Below are 19306 nucleotides of genomic sequence, written 5' to 3'. Positions count from 1 at the left end.
TTTTGTTGAAATAGAAGGGAAATATTTCTTCGGGACCAAGATACATCAGATTCTTATGAGCACTTTTGGTATTTGACTGTTTAACGTACGTGATTCTGAATTGTGTGAGGGTGAGGTGGAAACTGCATCTCATCACATAAATTTTTTTCCGCATCTAAGCAACCTTGCGAAAATCAGTAGGATTAGGAACTCCTTACTGGGGTACTGCTTGTTCCTCACCTTTTGACATATCCTGAAGTCATGGTAGCTAAGTAGAAACAAAAAATAATCAACTTAGCTGAAAACAAAATTTGAGACTTGAAGATTTCTGATCAATTTAAGTTTATTAACCAGATTGAGATTGGTAGAATATGTCAATCAAATTTGCTTAGGTGATGACTACGTCTAACATTCTCTGATCATAAATATATGTACAAATAATACAAATATTGCTGCGTGTCAGTACTAGTACATTTCAGTTTTTTTTTAAAAAACTATCAAAATAAAACATCCTTCATTGATGATTAGAATCTGATTGGAAAGATCCCACATGACCTAGTTTGACAGTGAATTAAGTTTCCAGCTTGCGTATATTAATTGCGCTTGAAGAAATTCAAATTTACATTCCAAATTTCAATCAAACGTGCCTTGAACAATCATTAAAAAAACACATCTGATGGCTGAAAACTTTCGAAATTCATGGGTATTGATTTTCACAAATCATTCTTGAGCAGCCATCACTCCAGTCCATACATTTGTGTGTTTGTCCTGAACACATTGTTGAAGGTTAATCTTTAATGCCTAACAACATAAGAAAACCTGTTAACATTCTGACCCTGTAGCACATAACTCCCAATTTCAATGTTTGATTTTTTTTTTCAGTACTGTTAAGTAACATGTTAAAAAAATACACAATGCATATTGGTTGATTGGTGTTGTGATTACAGTATACTCAACATAGTTTTGGAGACTTCCACCATGCTAGCCAACCTTGAGGCTAATTTTAAATCAAGTTAGTGCTATTCAAGATCAAGTATGCCAAGCTGTCAACCACTGCTCGTCACTAAGCAAAACGGTCACACCTTTGTTTGTTTCTGTTTTGTCTATTCTCTGCAATAATTTTATCCTTGACTTTTTGTACCATAAGTCAAGCTTATGCTACCAAATAGCTTGTTTATAAACGAGCCATGACATCGTGTAAAAATTAAAATAGGGTCATTGTAATGGCTGCCCTGGAAAAGCTATACTATTAGCCTGGATCAACTTGTTAGCGCTAGCATCAGTGCTAATATTCGTTTATCTTATTCTTTTAATTTATTAAGGTCACTTCTTATATTGCTATCACTTTGTTTCACTTCTAACAACATCTGATAACAAATGTGAATTTATGAAAGCAATGATTTGATTGAACAGCGGCTTGAAAATAAATTACCCTTGCAGTTTGTGGGTAAAATTGACCATGTACATATCAAAGAAATACAAAATCTATTTAGTCATGATAGCCCTTTTCTAATGACCGTAATGGGTTGTTTGGTTCCAGGTCGAATTCGATACGTCATTCCATATTGATGACTTGACTGCAGTTCGTTGCTGAAAAGGACAGCACAGTGACAATCAGACTGGAATATCTATCCGAATGCGATCAAGTGAAAACAACTAGAGGTCTTACCTGCTAACGTCCGGAAATTTTGGCACTGCTTTGACATCCTTCTTGTGGTGAGTTGCCGTTTGGTTGGTCATGATAGAAACACTGTTAGCCTGCGGCGTGGACGTCGGGATGACTCTGATGTCCTCAGAGTGTTGGACAGCCCAGTCTTCAGCATCAGGGTCTGCCTCATTCGTGTCGGTCATTTTATGGTCCATCTCCAGCATCTTTCTTTGTAAGATGCTCACAAGCGTGGACTGGCTTGGCGACAGAGGGCTTGGCAGCTGTGCGGGATTTACCACCGAATTTGTCTGGAACTGCGGCATGGGTTGGGTGACAACATTAATAGATTGGTGTTTTGAGGTTTTGTGTTCTGGTGAAGGTGGAATATGAGCGGGTGGAAGAGAGTTTAGACTTGGTTGTGGTGCCATTTTCCAGAAAGGGTCAGTAGGACAAGTGGAACGAGGAGACTCCATCACACTATGACAATCCTCGAATTCTGGAGGTGGAGGGAGTAAAAGCATACTTAAGTGTTCCATGTTCCTTCCAGAATGAATGTAGGAATCATTCCTCTGCACGAGTCGGTTGTTTATGTCTGTCGATGAAGGCGGTTCTATCAAACTGTATGTTGGTCCATCGCTCGTCCGTGCAATGGTTGCTGATTTTGTTTCCCAATACTGCACGGTAGTGACGGATGTTGGACTCACTTGTACTTTATCCTGATTAAGGAGAGAAGAGCTTGAGAGGGATCTTGATGTTGGAGAAAAAGTTTGGGGAGTGGAATTAATTTTCTGAAAGCTTTCTCTGCGCTCGTCATTGTTCATGTTCCCAATTTCATGAGACTGAAAGCTCCTATTCTTATCCCTTTCCTTAGCCGCCATGAGAAGGGAAAATGGGGAAGCCGCAGGAGCCTCTTGGGCCGCACTGCTTTCGGGATTGTTTAGGTTGTGTAATTTCTGACCGAATAATGGACCCAATTTACTCGCGGGTTTTGGACCATGTTTTCCTTGGATATCCTCAGATGTCAGTAGAGTTTTGTTCCCTGGCTGCAGCTTTCTTGGTATTTGGTATGACAGCCTGAGTGGTTTGACAGTTTCATTCTGGACAATTGACATTGTTACCGGATCAACCTTTGCGTTCGCCTCAGGCAAGGCTGACCGTGAGGGCGGAATACTTTGTATATTCTCTTTGTGATAAAGACCATCAGGGAGAATTGATTTGGGTGGCTCGTCTAGAGGTCTTTGAGAGAGGTGTGTACTTTGTAAATTCTCTTTGTGATGCAGCGGATCTTTGCGAATTGGCTTGCTTGGTGTTTGTTTGGGGATATTCCCATTCACGGGGACCACCATTTGTACCGCCGAAGTGGACCCCGTATCTTCCAGGAGTAACATTTGCTTAGGTCTTGTATCTTGTTCCACATAGCCCTTGAGGATCGAGGTATTGGAAACAGTGTTAAGCTTCGCAGTGTTTTGGGGATTGAAGGTTGACTGCGTAGGAGTCTGCACGGGTGGAGCTGGGGCGGGAATCTGTGGTGGGGAGTCGAGGTTGCCCATGGATGACAGTCGAATAGGTTTGGGGGGAGGAGTCTTATGGGTCTTCTGCTGCTCTTTAACAGGGGGAGGCGGCGGGGCGAAATTTGGATGCTTGGGAACTTTAGCCGGGGACGGTTTTGAAATGGGAGTGGAAGGCGCGGAGCTATTGGAACCTGTTGACGGAGGCTTCGGAGGGGTCATTGGTTGGGATTTTGTAATACGGCGATTTTTGTCTTGCTTGACGGGTGCTTTTGGAGCAAGTGTAGGGGGAGGCTGATGGACACCCATCTCTAAACTGCTTAGGTAACCCATGAAGTCTGGTGGAGGGAGAATAAAGGTCTCTGGTGGCGGGGGAGCGGCCATAGACGGAGGAGGGGGGACGAATATTTCTTCCTCCAAGCTATAGGACAACTGCTCTCCGTTCACTATGAAAGAAAAGACGGAAAGACAGACCATTTCATTCTGAACCTGAAAAGTCTGGCCTGGAGTGTTTTAACCTTTAAACATGTTGCTTCTTCTATGTTCTGATAATCCTTTCATGGACTAACACGTAATTCTGTGTTTTCACTTTCTTCAGATGACTTGATTAGAAGACCGCCGTCGAAGACCGCCGTGTCTTTCAAGACACAATCAGATAGTGGTTTTACACCATTGCAAACCAAAGCGGATCGTAAATTCTGAAACATTTCAGAAAGTGGAGTAAGAGGAAAGTCATTCACTCGGGTTTAAGGGCACTCCCATTCTGTCAACAACCTTGCCATTTGGTTGGTGGCACATTCAGACAGGCTCCAGAGCAACAGACTAGCAAAACATAAACCTGCACTGCAGCACAAACCGATTCTATCAGTGACTCACAAACATGGTAGGAAAGGTCAAATCCTCAGGTGTAATACGAACTGGTAAAGAACACAGGTGTAAGCTCCTTAAGCAAAAGGCACTCACCTGCACCATTGATCTTTGGACCAGCAATAATGGGGAGGACTGGTACTCTCGGTGTTGGAACAGCAAATCCTTGAAAACTGTCAGATGACTATGTTGGGGGGGAAGGGAAAACAAATATCATTACACAAACTGCGACCTAAGAAAACACATACCGGTTCAAGAGTAGCTGAATAGCAATGATAATCCGGTGAATCTAAAAATAATTCAGAGTTGGATGTACTTGAAGAATGTTAGCATGTCAAGCGATTGTGAGATGGATGTTCAATCAGTGCAAATATGGTGCATATAAAATCTATTACGAGGTCAGCTTTTTTTCAGAACTTCTTTTGTCCTGACTAATTATGGTCTATGGCTGGCTATGTTTTCGCATCACTGATTATGGTCTATGACTATGAGAAAGAAATAATCAGTTTGCCTCAGGGAATCATCCTCTGCTCCCCCCCAACTTTAGAGCAGGAACCGATCAAAGCAGGTGTCTGGCACTGCCACCTCTGGACATTAGGGGTGTGTAGTAATATATATATATATATATATATATATATATATATATATATATAAATATATATATATATATATATATATATATATTTTTTATATTGAATATATATATATATATATATAGGGCCATAACTACCAGCTAATTTAAATTAGCTGACGAAGCTTCTCGGATGAGGACCTTCCAAGATGATGGCTGAAGAAACCTTTTCCTTGATGGCAGAAAGTTAATTTAAGATGAAGACCATCAAACAGAAAACAAGTGAGTGCAGTAGAGCAGTAATGAGCAACAGAATGCAGTGTCTTCCCTGGGATGTGAGAAATATTACCATGTTATGTCATTTGTAGTCATAGTGTACAATTAATCTGGAATTAGTTATTTCAATTGGCATTGTTTATTTAAGGGGAAGTGGATCCAAAATTGAAAGCAAATAATGAACAGCAACCATCCAGAAACATTGTGTCTGACCTTTCGTGAAGAATTCATTTCAATTTCACCCGCTTGCTTCTCTTTGCTGTGCTCTGATTTTTCATGATGCAAAAGGGCTTCCTGCACATGTGCTGCTGGGTGCGCCACATCCAACATGCCTCAGACGCAAACACTCACCACACCCATGCACCGGGGTGTGTGAACCGGAGTGTTTAGTCGTGTATTATGAGGCATTTTGTTTGTTTAAAACAGACATATAGACTGCTCATTTAAAAAAACAACTTTTTTTGCAAAATACAAAGACTGCATAATGGAGTTGCTGACTGACTTTCAGAACTTTATGAGATTTTTTTTATTTTTATGAGAGCTAAGGGAATCTGGTGGAACAAGAAGTACAATGCAGTGATCAGGTCTTCTTCACCATATTTAAATTTAGTCACAAAGTATTATTAACCAGCATGTTTGATTGCTACCTCAACATTCTTCTGAGTTTATCATAAATAAATGAATATTACTTTGATGTGTTGTTATTTTGAAATATGATATTTAGATCCACAGGACAAATGTGGTCAGGCATCTGCACAATTTATTTAACTCATACAGACCTACAGAAAAGCAAATGTTGCATAAAACGATTAAGGCAGGTTGAGTGACATACTCACAGTATAATGCTTGACTGTGGGTCTAGCACGAACGCTGGCAATACCAGACTCTGAAGACGTTGGCGAGTTCAGCACGAGATCCACATTATCTGGGCACAAATGGCAAATTTTTAAGATGGAAATTATTTGATCTGTTGTCAGCACAAGATTTTATTTAACAAAATGTATCTTGTGACTGGAGTTGGCAATAATAGAACTGCAATGCACCATGCAATGACGCCTCTGTAATGTAAAACACACCTTCCTGATTTAAATGTTCTGACTCATTGAGCAGCTTTGCATGGTGAGAACTGAAGATCACTATGTAGAAGTTAAGAGCAGGAACACAAGTATTGAACTGATATTAGGAAATAAGGGCAACTTCATCTGAGATTATTTGTTTTGCTTTCATATTAACACGGATCAACTGATATTTCCTGTTTGAGAAGGCGAGCCACAATAATACGGTAAATGATTACTCGAGAATGTCTCCATAGCCACACTTGTGGTTTGGAAATATTTGTTGTTTTAATAGGTAATAGGAAGACCAAAGAGATTTATGGATATTGTGAAAGAAGACATGAAGGTAGCTGGTGTGAGAGAAGAGGATGCACAAAACAGGGTTAGATGGAGGACACTGATTCGCTGTGGCGACCCCTGCAGGGAAAAGCCGAAAGGAAAAGAAGAGTCTGCCTACCTACCTAGCTAGCTAAAAAGCTAGCTATAGATACCTATCGAGCTAGATTTTTAATGGTTGACCGTCTACATATGTGCCCTGCGAGTGGCTGACAACCAGTTCAGGGTGTACTTCGTCTACTGCCTGAAGCCAGCAGGGTATGGGATCCAGTACCCCCACAACCCCTGAGGATTAGTGTTCTTGAAAATGGATGTATATTAAGTTAGTGGTAGGATGTAAGAAAAATTCAATTATAGTATTTCTTCTGTCCTTTTTTTTTAGATATTTGCTGTATTGTTTATTTTCTGAACCTTGACTTCTCTCTACATTTAAATCTGTTCTTTTCAGTTCATTTGCTGGACATTATCAAAGTCAGGTAACATACTAATTACACCTTTATTGTTTTGTATTCTTGATGTACATTGCTGTACAAATACATTTTTCTTCATAAATATTATATTACATGTATTATTGTATTAATGCTTTTGTTGTTTTCTTCCGTGTGGATGGTGTAGTTACTAAAATAAATCACTTAGGGTGAACAAATGGTAAATGCGGTTTGTAAAAAAACATCAGCTTGTGGTGTTTAAAATTTCAATCTAATCTGAAAAAAAGACAACAAACGTGTATTTTTTTTAGGTGTTAGAATTTGTGAATGGGTGTTTTGGTTGCGTAAAGATCAGCCAACGATAACCCTCGGTTTAAAATAAACCGCAACATCATTTATTGTGTTCTGATTCGTCTTTATAATTGACAATAACATTATTAAGACATAGCAGCGTCTAAATTTAATGTGAATAAAGCAATGGAATAAAATCAGGACCCTTAACGTTTAGTTGACGTTTACTTCTTTTAAAGTACAATTTTTAAGTACTTTTGCTTCCGATGTTGAATACAATTTGCAAGTTTAAACAGTCATACATTGCGAGACAAGAAGTATACGTGCATGAACACCATATTAATCGCCGAGATTCATCTGGTGGGAGTCACACTGGAAGTACAAAGGTCGCATATCCTCCCAAGGAAAATACTTTGCATGCTTCTTCCTCCAATGCACCTGCTCTGCTCGCAATCTACTCACCCATTTCTCTCATTTTGATGCTCGTGTCGAAGAGAGATTGGTCCTTCCGACCCAAAAAGGCCAAGGTTCCCCTCTTCATCTTGAGTTATGTCTTTACTGTGTGTGAGGATCACAAGTCACACATTTTAATAAGATGCTTCGCGATTCCGTCGGACACCGACGGCACACTCAGGCGAATTGGTGCCAATTTGAGAGGAAAGTCGTGGAAACAAATGTCGTTAACTCCGCCTCTTGTGCTCAAGTTACATTCCCAAGAACAGGTGAGGCCCAAACCTCTCGACTCTCTACGCCGACATTCCAACACGAATCTCAGTCTTTAATTACACATCAATTACCTGGATTTCGGGTTTTAATTGTCAGCTCCACTGCTACGTTGTCGGACTCACTGCTCGCATGCTAGCCGAACATTTAAGCTTGACAATACAGCCGACGCTACCTGATTTAAGGCTATTTCAAGTGTTTTTGAGATCGAGCACCGCGAGGAAGCGACTTGCTCCAATTCTGTGACATTCGAATTTTTTAGGATAAGCTCACTGCTTTAAGATACATGCTGCAAAAAAAATCTCTTCATAGTCACTCGGGCCGGTGGTGGAATACGTCAGTATGTCCGCCATCGTGGATGTGGCGGATAAGACTAGAGTCTCAATAATTGTTTTTAACTCCCCAAAGACAAACTTTAAATTTTGCATGTTCGTATATGTGTGCCCGGAGTTAGACAATGAGGCTCATCAGAGATTTATGTATGTGGTGATGCATTTGTTTTTTTTTGTTAGTTTTTTTAATTTTTTGTTTTGAATAAGCTGCTCGGTACTTCAGAGTGTTAACCACAAATTCAACTAAACGTGATTGCGAAATATTCTTACAATGGCCATTGGTCAGTTTTACCAGTCAAGTTAATCTGATGATATCTGGCCTCAACCGTAAAGTGGCTGGTACATCTCCAAGCGGGGGATGAAAGTTTCACTGTTCACTCCACTTTTTCACAACTATATGTCAGCTGAATCAACATAGAATTTAATGTTCAAGATGGCGTCAACATGTGCAGACCACCCAAAAATATACCCATCCCATTGTCCATTCATCCATACATTTTCTTCACCCCTTTCCTGTTCTTGGACATGGGGTGCTGCAGCCCATCCCTGTTGACTTTAGGCAAATGGCAGACTATATCCTTAACTGGTTGCCAGGTGTACCACAGGGCACCTATGAAAAAATATAGCGCTAGAAATTTAAGTTCAATTGATGAATAAATGGCTGAAAATAAACAAAAATTATAATACAGTAAAGTCTCGTTATATCGATATCGGATATATCGATAGTCCCGGTTATATCGATACTATTTCTATGCACGCACGGAGAAAATTACATGCAAACAGGGTCGGATATATCGATAGTCCCGGTTATATCGATATTTTTTCGGACTCCCTTGAATATCGATATAACGAGACTTTACTGTATCTGCAATTAGAATTTGCCTTACTGCATAGTTTTTTTTTCTAGCTCTTATTTAAGTCCCGACGAAGCCAAGTAGGGAGTTCTCTGCCTACCCCAAAAAAACGGATGATGTCATCACTTTAGGTTGTTGTCATCGACGTGTCATTGTCACCATCTATGTTTCCTTTGCAATAGAGCTTATCAATGTAAAATGACTTCATCTCTATTATCACAAGCCGGTAATGTAATTTTGATGGAATAATTTTAGCCACGTCTCAAACTACCCGCTGTATCCCGTCAACAGTCGCCTTCTGTGTCATAGTATGTCATAAAGCCAAAAAATGCTATTCTGCATACACTTTTATTTATTTTTCTTATCTTGACAAATCAACAAAACATGATACCCAAAAAGTCTAAAGAATTTTGTATTTTGAGCAAACTATGCCAACATGTTGAATCATGGCATTTTGATAACCTGCTAAGGTGCCAACCAGACATTTTCCGTACCGCTTATCTGTTGGGATGTTTTCCATTTTACCTACACAGACACCAGTTAGGAGCCACCCAAAGCATGAGAGGATCACCCCAAATCTCCAATTTGTAAATAAGGATTAAGGATGTCCTACTTAAACGGGCAACTGCTAAGCAAGGAACATTTTGAAGATCTGGAAAAAAAAGAGACAATGTTGCTTGAGCAAAGAAGGCGCGTCAAGGAAGAGTTGACTCTTCTGGAGTGTGAGGACATCAAGAAAGAAAACGAAAAAAATGAGCTGCTGGCCCAAAGGCAAGGTCATCTTCAATATTTGAGTTTCATGAGGGAGATCGCAAATGAAAACCTGGGGTTGTTAAATCTTCAACAAAAAGAAGAAATCCTCAATGAACAGAATACGATCTTCAATTTTAACATGGTACAGTATGGACCTCGCACGGAGAACCTGGAATCGGGAAAAGCTAAATTTGAGAGGACTCTGCTTGAATGTCGAGGTATAGAGATGGAAACACGCGATGAAAACATGAGGACATATATTGCTCAACTTGAGGAACAAAATAAAGGCTTACGAATGCAAGTTGTAGATAAGGTAACAATGACCGGGATGAATAACTTTGGCCGTCCAGAGTGGGCTCATTTTGCATGTCAAAATGTTGATTTTGACGCAAACAAGCAAGACCTTGTGGCACAATTTAGAGCTATGGCTGATAAGGATGAACAAATAAAGGCCCTCAAAGAACAGATTGCAAACCTAAAAACACCAGCTAAAAATCCTGTGAAAAGTGAGGACATGCTGATTCCACACAATGCTTTTGCTGAGCTTCAATTACAGAGTATGAAAATGAAAATGCTGGAGACTGACAGTAGTGACCTGAGGTCGCAACTTCCATGGCATCAAGAGACCAAGAAAACTCAGTCCTCCAGTTTGGTGACAGAAAGCTCGCAAGAAGATGACAGAATTAACAACGAAATGAAGGAAGGTGAGAAAGAAAAGCTAAGAGCACAGGTTAAAGCTCTCCAGGAAAACAAAACGTGTCTCAACGATGAGATTATATCCATAAAAGACGAGTTAGCTCGAGCTCAAAAAACGAAGGAAGGGGAGAATGAAAAGCTAAGGGCAGAGGTTAAAGCTCTCCATGAAAACAAGAACTGTATCAATGATGAGATTAGATCTGTGAAAGATGAGTTAGCTCGAGCTCAATCTCAGAGAGCAAACATGGAAACGCAAAATTGTGAATTGAAGGGACAAGTTAAAGCCCTTAAAGACAGCAACGGTCAACTACAGGATAAAGTGAAGTCCCTGAATGATCAGGTGGCTGTTCTTCAGTCTCAGAGAGCAAAGATGGAGACGCAGACCGGCGACTTGAGGGCACAAGTCAAAGGATTTCAGGAAAATGAGGACATTTTGATCAAGCAGAACGAAGCGCTCAAGGATGAGGTGTCTCAGCTTGAAAGCAGCAACTTGAGGACAGATAAACAAAACGAAAATCTGCGGACCCGAGTCAAGACTTTGAAGGAAAACGAGAACAGCCTCAGTGAGAAGATAGAATCGCTCATCGCTGAAGTGTCCCACTTTAAATTTCAACGGGAAAACAATCAGACTGAGATTCATCGTCTGAGAAGAGAACTGCAAACACTCAGGAGCCGATTACAAGATCAAGAGGAACTATTGCACAGGATCAATGATGCCGAATCTCTGATGCAGAAGGAGTGGGCGGAGAAGGATAGGCTGAGCGTCAAACTCAATGAGCTCCAGGACGAGAGTAACTTTGTCAGGAAGCAAAATGACGCTGTCCGGGCTGAGTGGGAAGAGAGCAAAACTGTTCAAGAACAACAGTGTGAGCAAATTGCTCAGCTCAAGGCGACGTTACAAGAACATAAGCTTCAACTGGAGGAGGCTAAATTTTTACTCTATAGTAAAGATGATGAGTTAGCAAAGCAAAACAGGAAAATTGCTTATCTCAATGAAGTCACAGACGAGCTGAAATCCCACGTGAGCGGTTTTAAAGAACGCATTCATTTTCTTAAAAGCCAGCTGGAAATCAAGCAGATGGATGAAATATTAACTCATAATACTTGCAGAAGCCTTGCCGAGATAGACTTTGAGAACGGGCCAGTTGGTGAAAACCAATCGGATTTGAAGTCTCAGCTCAAGGACGTGGGCGTGCAAATAAAATACCATGGCTGTACTGAGCCAAAAAGGCTTTCGACGCACACTTTAGCTTTGCGTGAATCTCCAAGTTTGAAGATGGAAACAGAAAATGAAGAACTAAGGACACAAATCATAACTCTTGAAGAAAAGGAAGACAAACTGAATGATCTGATCAAACACCTCAATGAAAAGCTGACTCATCTTGAATCCTGGGGCGCAAACGGAGATGTTAGGGCCCGAGACGAAGCGCTTTCCCAAAACCAGGACGGGGTCGCCGAGCAGAACAATCTGCTCAATGAAAGGCTGGCTGAACTCGAAACAGAGAATGAAGATTTAAGAGTGCAAGTGGAAGATCTCAAAGAAAACGAGAAGCTGATCAAACAGAGGACAGAGACCCTCATGACTGAGCTGGATCAGCACAAAAGCGAGCAGAGCCGTCTGAGGTCGGACGTTCAGACGCTCAGGTCGCAACTGCATGATCAAATTGACCTACGGGGAAGGATGGATCACGCCCAATCTCAAATGGAGAAGGACGTGGCAGAGAAGGAAAAGTTGAGTAATAAATTGCGTGAGCTGGAAGAGAAGGACAACTGTTTAAAAAAGCAGCATGACATCGTTCGCGCCGAGATGGAAGCGCATAAATCTGTTCGGGATCAACAAAACCAACAGATTGCCCAGTTGAAGGCAGCGCTGAACGATAACAAACTGCAGGTCAAGGAGGCAAGATTTGTCCTCGACAGTAAAAATGATGAGTTGGAAAAGCTAAATGAAATCAAGGAGGAGATGAAGACTCGCATTTGGAATTTGGAGCAAAAAAATTGCCAGCTTCAAGGGCTCCTAGAACGCAGAAGAATTACAAAAGAGGAGGACCCTGCAAATGCGCCGGAGCCTTTTGCAGTGGATCTGAAGTGCACGTCAAGCAGTCTTTACAATCGAACCAGAACTATTTGCTGTTGGTGTTTTAAAGCACTTTTAAAAGCTTTTACGATGGTTTCCTATCGAGGACTTATCGTGGTGGGTGGTGTGTTCTTTTTTCTCGCTCATTTATTTTTAGCCATACATTCCTCGGATGATATCTTTTTAGACCTAAGTGATCTGCTTCACAAATGCTAGGTCTTTTTATGACAACGATTCCTTGTCTTTGGAAAGTGCTGCTTGGGTCATATGTGACTTGTTTCAGTTTAATGGGCACTGTATTTTAGGTTCATGTGATGACAAGACCGTTTAGCTCGGTTGCTAATTTGTGTCTTGTCAATTTTTGTACATAATCTGGCAAGAATGTCTAGACTCTTATGGAGAGTCTCTTTTATATCTATATATGTCTGAAAATTGTTTGCAGTAACCAAAATGTTTTGAAAAAGCCTCTTTGTATTAAACAATTGTTTTATAATAAGTCCATGTTTCTTCTCAAATATTTTTAAATACTAATCAATAGTGACATTGCTATGTTTTTCAGGCTCAAATAAATGAACTGGGTGGCTCAGACTTTGACTGGTTAGCATGTCAGCCTCAGTGTAGAGGTGTAGGGTTCGATTCCGGCCATATTGTGTGGAGTTTGCATGTTCTCCCCCCATGCCAGCGTGGCTTTTCTCTGGGTACTCTGACTTCTTCCCACATTACAAAAACATGCTTTTAGCTAGATGGAACCATCTAAATTGTCCCTGCACGAATGTTTGTCTATATGTGCTCTGCGATTGGCCCTCAATGGTCTCCCTCGCCTACTGTCCCAATACAGTTGGGATAGGCTCCAGCATGCCACGCGACCCAAATGAGGATAAAGCGGATCAGAAAATGGATTGGATTGGATGTACCTTTATTCGTCTTCCAGTGGAGAAATTTACATTTCACAGCAGCAAAGTTATGAAAGGAAGAGGAAAGGAAAGAAAGAAGTAGAAAAACAGCCAAATGGCACTGATATTCCTCCCATTCAAAAACACTACTGGCATATTCATGCTGCCAAAAAGGTGCAACCGCTCAGCACAGTCTCCTTGATGAATGTCGTAGGCAAAAATGCTGCAAAACAATCCATATCCGTTCCACATGACGCACACCAACATGGATGGATGCTTAATTCAACATGCATAGATTAGGTACCGTTTTATTGTCCAAAACTGGCCAAATTATGGGGTTCAAACGGCAATAGGGACAACATTTACCACGAACACCCTACAGGGCCTTAATGACACAATACTACAAAGTCTTGTGTTCCTTTTATCTGGTATCATAAAGGTGATATCTCCCTCCGCCCCCTCACATGACTTTGCATGTCAATCTGACAAAGAAGTACATCGGAACTCTCAAGAGCATGAAGCAGTCCCAAGTTCTTCAATTGCTAATGAGGGTAAGAATTTAGGACAAGTGATGACGGCATCCGGAAAAGAGCACCAATTACCAAATGACTGTCTGACGGACCGTTATAATGATCTTGAAAAAAAGTCCATGCTGACTGAGCGAAAAAAACTCCTCGATGAGAAGCTGGCTCATCTCGAATGCCAATGTGCCACAATGGAAAGAGAGAAAAATGACTTGAGAACTCTGCTTAAGGATCGTCAGGATACACAGCAGAAGATTTACCCAAATGAAGACTTGAGTCATTCTCGGACTGTCATGGGGGAGACGGCAGATGCAGATCTGATGGTCAAAAATTGCAAGCAGACAAAGGCAACGGTGACTGAAGTGAATGACCGTAGGATGCGACTGTTTAAAATTTGGAGTGTCAATGTGGAGACTGCCAATGAAAATTTGAGGAAACAAGTTCAAGCCCTTGAAGAAAACAACGCCTCGTTCACTCAACAAAATGAGCTCCTCAGTGAAAAATTGGTTCATTATGAATCCTGGAGTGTCAAGATGGAAACACACTTGAGTATGCACATCAGATTTCTTCAAGAAAATGAAGATATTTTGATTAAACAGAACGAATCCCTCAGGATGAAAATGACTGAGCTTGAGAGGTGGGGTGAAATGACCGAGAAACAAAACGAAAACCTACAGGCACGGGTCAAAGTTCTGAAAGAAAATGAGAATATCCTGAAAGAGATGATTGAGACCTTAAGGGCTAATTTGACCCATGCTGAAACTCAGAGGGACAAAGACCAGGCCGACATGTATTATTTGAGAACAAAACTGCGCACGTCTAGGTGTCAATTACAAGACCAAAGTGAACTATTGAGCCGGGTCGATCATGCCGAATCCCGCCTGGAGAAGGAATGTGCAGAAAATGAAAGTTTAGGCAACAAAGTGTGTGAACTTCAGGAGGAGAATACTTCTTTGAAAAAAGAGAAAGACATCCTTCAAGAACAACATTCATCTCTTTGTGAACGACAGTCTGAACAAATTGTGCAGCTTAAGGCGGCAGTCAAAGACCATCGGCACCAACTTGACCAGTTTACAGTTGTCATCTCCAGTAAAGATGAGTTGTTTGCAAAGCAAAAGAGGGAAATAGAAGAGCTCAACGCTCTTGTTACCACTTTGAAACAAACAATACATGATCTTCAGAGTCAAGTGGGGCTAGGGCGGGTGGAAAATATTTTCCTTGCAGAGACAGCAGCACGCAAGGAGCAAGTCAGTGGAAATCAGGTGCATTTGAGGGCGGGTAGGAAAGTAACAAGGGCACCATTAAAAGCTCTTTATCTAAACAATGACCCCTACATGGAACAAAAAAGGTGTTTTAAGCCCACATTGACTATGTGTGACTGCCCAAATCTGAACACGGAATCAGAGAATGAAGAATTGAGGGCACAGTTGAAGGAACTTCAAGAAAACCAAGTCAAAATGACCGAGATGAACAGTCAACTTAAAGAAATGTATGAATTTTGGCCTGCCGAGAGAGAGAAAAAGAATGACGACCTAAAGGCAAAAATAGAGCATTGTAAAGAAGACACTGAGGAGACAATTTCTGATTCGTGTCAATCTGAACCGCAGATGGACACGGAAAACGAAAGTCCTCCATCGAGGACAGAGTCAGAGTCGGCTTTGTTTCACTTGCAAAATCAGGGCGATTTGAAGAAGACTCACGATAATGTGGAAATTCTTGTTGAAACCCAGGGCCCGGAAAATGACAAGTTGAGCAACACCCAGTGTGAGGCTAACATTCTAAAAACAAATGAGCTCGCTAGCTTAAAACCAGGAGACCATAAACTTGGAGATCTGCTGACCAAAAATCTTACACAACTGAAGACACCATTCAAAGATCAAAAGCCCCAAATTGAGGAGTCTGGTATTGTACTCCTCTGTTTTAAGGATGACTTGTTCACGATGAAAACCAAAGATCTAAATCAGAGAGATAAACGTGGAGATATCCCTCTATTTATCACATTGGGACAGTCAATTCTTAACTTTCAACGCAGGTTGGAACGCATGGAAGAAATATTAACGGCAGATAACGTTTAGCGATCACATACTTTTTCCATGGTGGCCGATCAATCAGTGCACCACTAGTAAATAATCCGTCAAACCTTCCATGTTGATACTGCATCAGATACTGCCTGCTTGGGCTAACTAAAACACATGTTTTAGCGAGCTCTTTCTTATCTTCGATTAGGAATTGTTGTATTTTGTTTTCTTATCTTCAATTAGAAATCGTTGTATTTGGTCTATTAATATTTATTAGCTTCCTTCATGCTACACGTACTGAAGATCAATTAGATATCACTAGCATTTCCTATGCTATTGGTAGCTTGCTTCAACAAAATAATGCTAAACCCAATCGTTGTTTAGTAGACTTAGAAACTAGATAGGCCAATACTGTATCATTTAATCCTTTAAGAAAATATAACTTCCATGGTATTTGTTTTGCATGTTAAAAAAAATACAATATCTGTGTACAATTAAAAAAATATGATGCAAAGATAGTGGGAGTTGCAATTCTATTTTTTATAATCCTAAATCATTTTCTATATTTATATTGTATATTATTCATCTGTGTATTTTATTTATAATAACTTCATAATGCCCTCAAATTCAGAACATATTGTGATCATATAATTTTTATATATAATTACAAGATGTATTCAGCCTGACACACATAAAGGTAAGCTTATCATTTTTTATCCTGTACAGCTTGACAGCAATCTTCTATCACACCTTAAGTCAGTGAAAACAACCAAGACTTGTTCTGCCAGTTTCACAGCAGGAATTCATTATGCCACCCAAAATATGAAGGTAGAATGTTTGAAATTCTCTTATTTTTTTTCTCAATGTGTATTGTACGATACCTTTAAAGTTGGGTTTTAATTTGGATAGTGAATTTATGTTGACTAGCAAATTGGTGCTGGTGTTTGAATCTTGCAGCCGTCTTAAATAAGACTTCTATTTTCACAACCGCAGTTATTTATTTATTTATTTATTTATTTATTTATTTATTTATTTATTTATTTATTATCAATGTTATTTTCATTGTTCTATATGTTTATTGCTTTATGCCCAGCAATGTACAATCCCTCCAGTTACAAAAACAATACTATTAAGGGCATCTGCTCCACTCCTGTACAAGCTGTGATCTCCATCAAACCTCTGAAACAATAACATTTAATATTGTAAAACTTTTAAAAAAAATTATGGATGTATTTCTGTATGTCAATTCCGACATACAGAAATACATCCATAATTTTGTAATTATAATTGTAATAGTGTAATAGTAAAATAGTCATAGTAGTTATCTTTGCCCATCAGGGTGCTCTATATAGTTAACTAATTGGCAAGCAAAGTAGATTCCCCCTTGAGAACCTTTGGCAGATGCTGTGAAGGATAAATTGTGAACCTACAAACAAATATGTCAAGCTTTCAGCTTCTCATGCCACTGTGCTTAGATGCATGAATTTTTTTCAGTGCAATTCATTTTCTTTTCAAGGACTATGAAGTAAAAAAACATGGGGAATAATAACTCGCCGATGGAGGATCTTCAAACGAGTGAGCATCATCGGCGATATCAAAAGTTCATGCCCATCTGGACTTCTTTCGTTCTACAATTTCAAGACTTTTTTTGGCCTGAAGAACCTATCAGAGACGTCAAATGCCTATGTTAAGGCTATGTTTTCAACTTTTGATTTGAATGACATAATACCACCTAGTGACTTAATTATTTTAAATCGGGCATATAAAGCAGGAAACCGTGGGAAGGCTTTTTAGTGTCTCACATATGCGAAGGATAGCTGACACTCTTGTGACATCTACTGGTCGATTAAAGTATGGTAAGTGTGGAAGACTTCGAAGAACATGCTTTTTCTTTCATGTATTGGAGTTCATGACGACATAGCATAGGAGTTGACTAACATGGCATTTAACAAGATTCACATCCATGGAGATGGCGACCCCTTGAAGGGAAAAGTCGAAAGGAAAAGAAGACATCCATGGTTATGGTAAGTGCAGTCCTGTTATTTTCACCGGCGTGCCCTGCTATTCCATTTAGCTAAAACTTGTCTAAATTTAAATTCGTTGTTTTTGGCTTTTTTCACTATTTGAGCTGTCTAATGAAGAGTTACTGGGTGGAGTTCAAGATGAGTGACAAGGTGCTGCTGAAAGAGGCTCTTCAAACAGTTTGGACATCTTACACGTTGTTCGGAAGATTCAAGGAAAATTCCAATCTCGTGTATCCTCATGAACCATAACTATTAGAATTCCATTTTATGGATAGCAACAACTCCATGACCTAAAAGTGGGGTCTAGAAACGGCTGCGATACAACAACAAAGATGAAGATGAAAAAGTGCTTTTTCAGCGGTTGCTAAGAAGAATTATACCTCGTATTGATGCTCATCCATTTTTATTTCATCCAGTTGACTTTTTTTTTGCATTCGGTTATTTCATTGTGTACACATCCGACGTAAAAGCTTGGCCAAAACAAACATGCGGTTCAAACCTCTAAAGATGGAGGACACTGACTTGCTGTGGCGACCCCTTGAAGAGAAAAGCCGAAAGGAAAAGAAGATACATTCTGTGACCAGGGAATAGTTATCTTGTGGTTTATCTGTTTTTTTTTCAGTCTTTTACTTGTTTTCTATATTGTAATACACTGTTATGTATAAATTTATAAAACATGTTAAAATCCAAAATTGTCATCATTTTAAATTCACAGTCGAATGGGAACAGAAACACATATTTTTCCGAAACTACATAAACAAACATGCGCTTGGTTGGTGGACACACATCTGTCTATCAAAATCTGGAGTTTCAGGGTGTGTCCTGTTATTGTGCTGGAGCCGTTGTGGTCATGAATACGAAAAGGGACTGCCATCACTCAGCCTTCTGAAAGGACTGCACTGTACAATATATTTTAATGGGGTTTCTAACACTGTGGTTACTTCAAACGCAAACAGACAAACTTGGTAGAGTTTTACATTTCATTGACCAGCAATGGTGCGCCATATCTGATTGACCAAAAAATGACACGTACATCCATTTAGCTTCTGGAAGCAATGCAACCACTATACAATAGATGAACACTTGGGAATAAATGAATCCAATTTCATGGAACCAAGATGAGAATTTAGAATGTAAATGTAGGTCAGTGCTTCTGTTATTATTTAGACCAACAGAAAACACAATGTTGCCGTTGACGGCTTCAGATTAGATATTTTATATGTTGTATATTTATTTTTATACATGAGTCATATCATATTGGGTGAATAAGGAACTTTGAAAACCTGATTGAAAGTTTTTTTTAATGGTCTACATGTGGTATGATTTAAAAGAGTTGTTAAACACAAGAAAAATAAAACGACAAAAAATAAAATCACGAGACAATACGTATATTCAAGTGTGCACGACTCATGAGGTTCATATTGTGGAAGGGTGTGTCATTGGTATGACGTCA

At 39.8% G+C, this 19306-nt stretch overlaps 3 protein-coding genes across 4 annotated transcripts; 2 read left to right on the top strand and 1 right to left on the bottom strand.

Annotated features, from left to right (window-relative positions):
• Nucleotides 1–12: 12 nt before the first annotated feature.
• On the bottom strand, nt 13–7881 carry LOC148890164 (uncharacterized). Its single transcript, XM_089010194.1, has 6 exons — nt 7757–7881; nt 7422–7517; nt 5686–5774; nt 4099–4186; nt 1649–3581; nt 13–1569 (listed from the first exon to the last, which is right to left on the bottom strand). The coding sequence occupies exons 2-6, from the start codon at nt 7498–7500 to the stop codon at nt 1473–1475; spliced, it is 2286 nt and encodes a 761-aa protein (XP_088866320.1). The 5' UTR covers nt 7501–7517; nt 7757–7881; the 3' UTR covers nt 13–1472.
• Nucleotides 7508–19129, top strand: LOC148890162 (uncharacterized). 2 transcript variants are annotated; one of them, XR_016116624.1, is made up of 3 exons: nt 7508–7681; nt 17346–17853; nt 17958–19129. XR_016116624.1 is itself a non-coding variant. In XM_089010193.1 (2 exons), exon 2 carries the CDS (start codon nt 9473–9475, stop codon nt 12608–12610), a length of 3138 nt encoding a protein of 1045 aa, XP_088866319.1. In that variant the 5' UTR covers nt 7508–7681; nt 9402–9472; the 3' UTR covers nt 12611–13050. The 2 variants fall into 2 exon arrangements, 1 of the variants encoding a protein (XP_088866319.1); XM_089010193.1 differs by lacking the exons at nt 17346–17853; nt 17958–19129 and adding an exon at nt 9402–13050.
• Nucleotides 13224–16808, top strand: LOC148890163 (uncharacterized). Its single transcript, XM_089010195.1, has one exon. It carries the CDS (start codon nt 13859–13861, stop codon nt 15884–15886), a length of 2028 nt encoding a protein of 675 aa, XP_088866321.1. The 5' UTR covers nt 13224–13858; the 3' UTR covers nt 15887–16808.
• Nucleotides 19130–19306: the final 177 nt, after the last annotated feature.

This window comes from Hippocampus bargibanti, linkage group LG12 (genome assembly GCF_051943395.1).
Source record: "Hippocampus bargibanti isolate YZ-2025 linkage group LG12, ASM5194339v1, whole genome shotgun sequence".
NCBI lineage: Eukaryota > Metazoa > Chordata > Actinopteri > Syngnathiformes > Syngnathidae > Hippocampus > Hippocampus bargibanti.
This window is presented reverse-complemented; position numbering and strand designations above follow the sequence as displayed.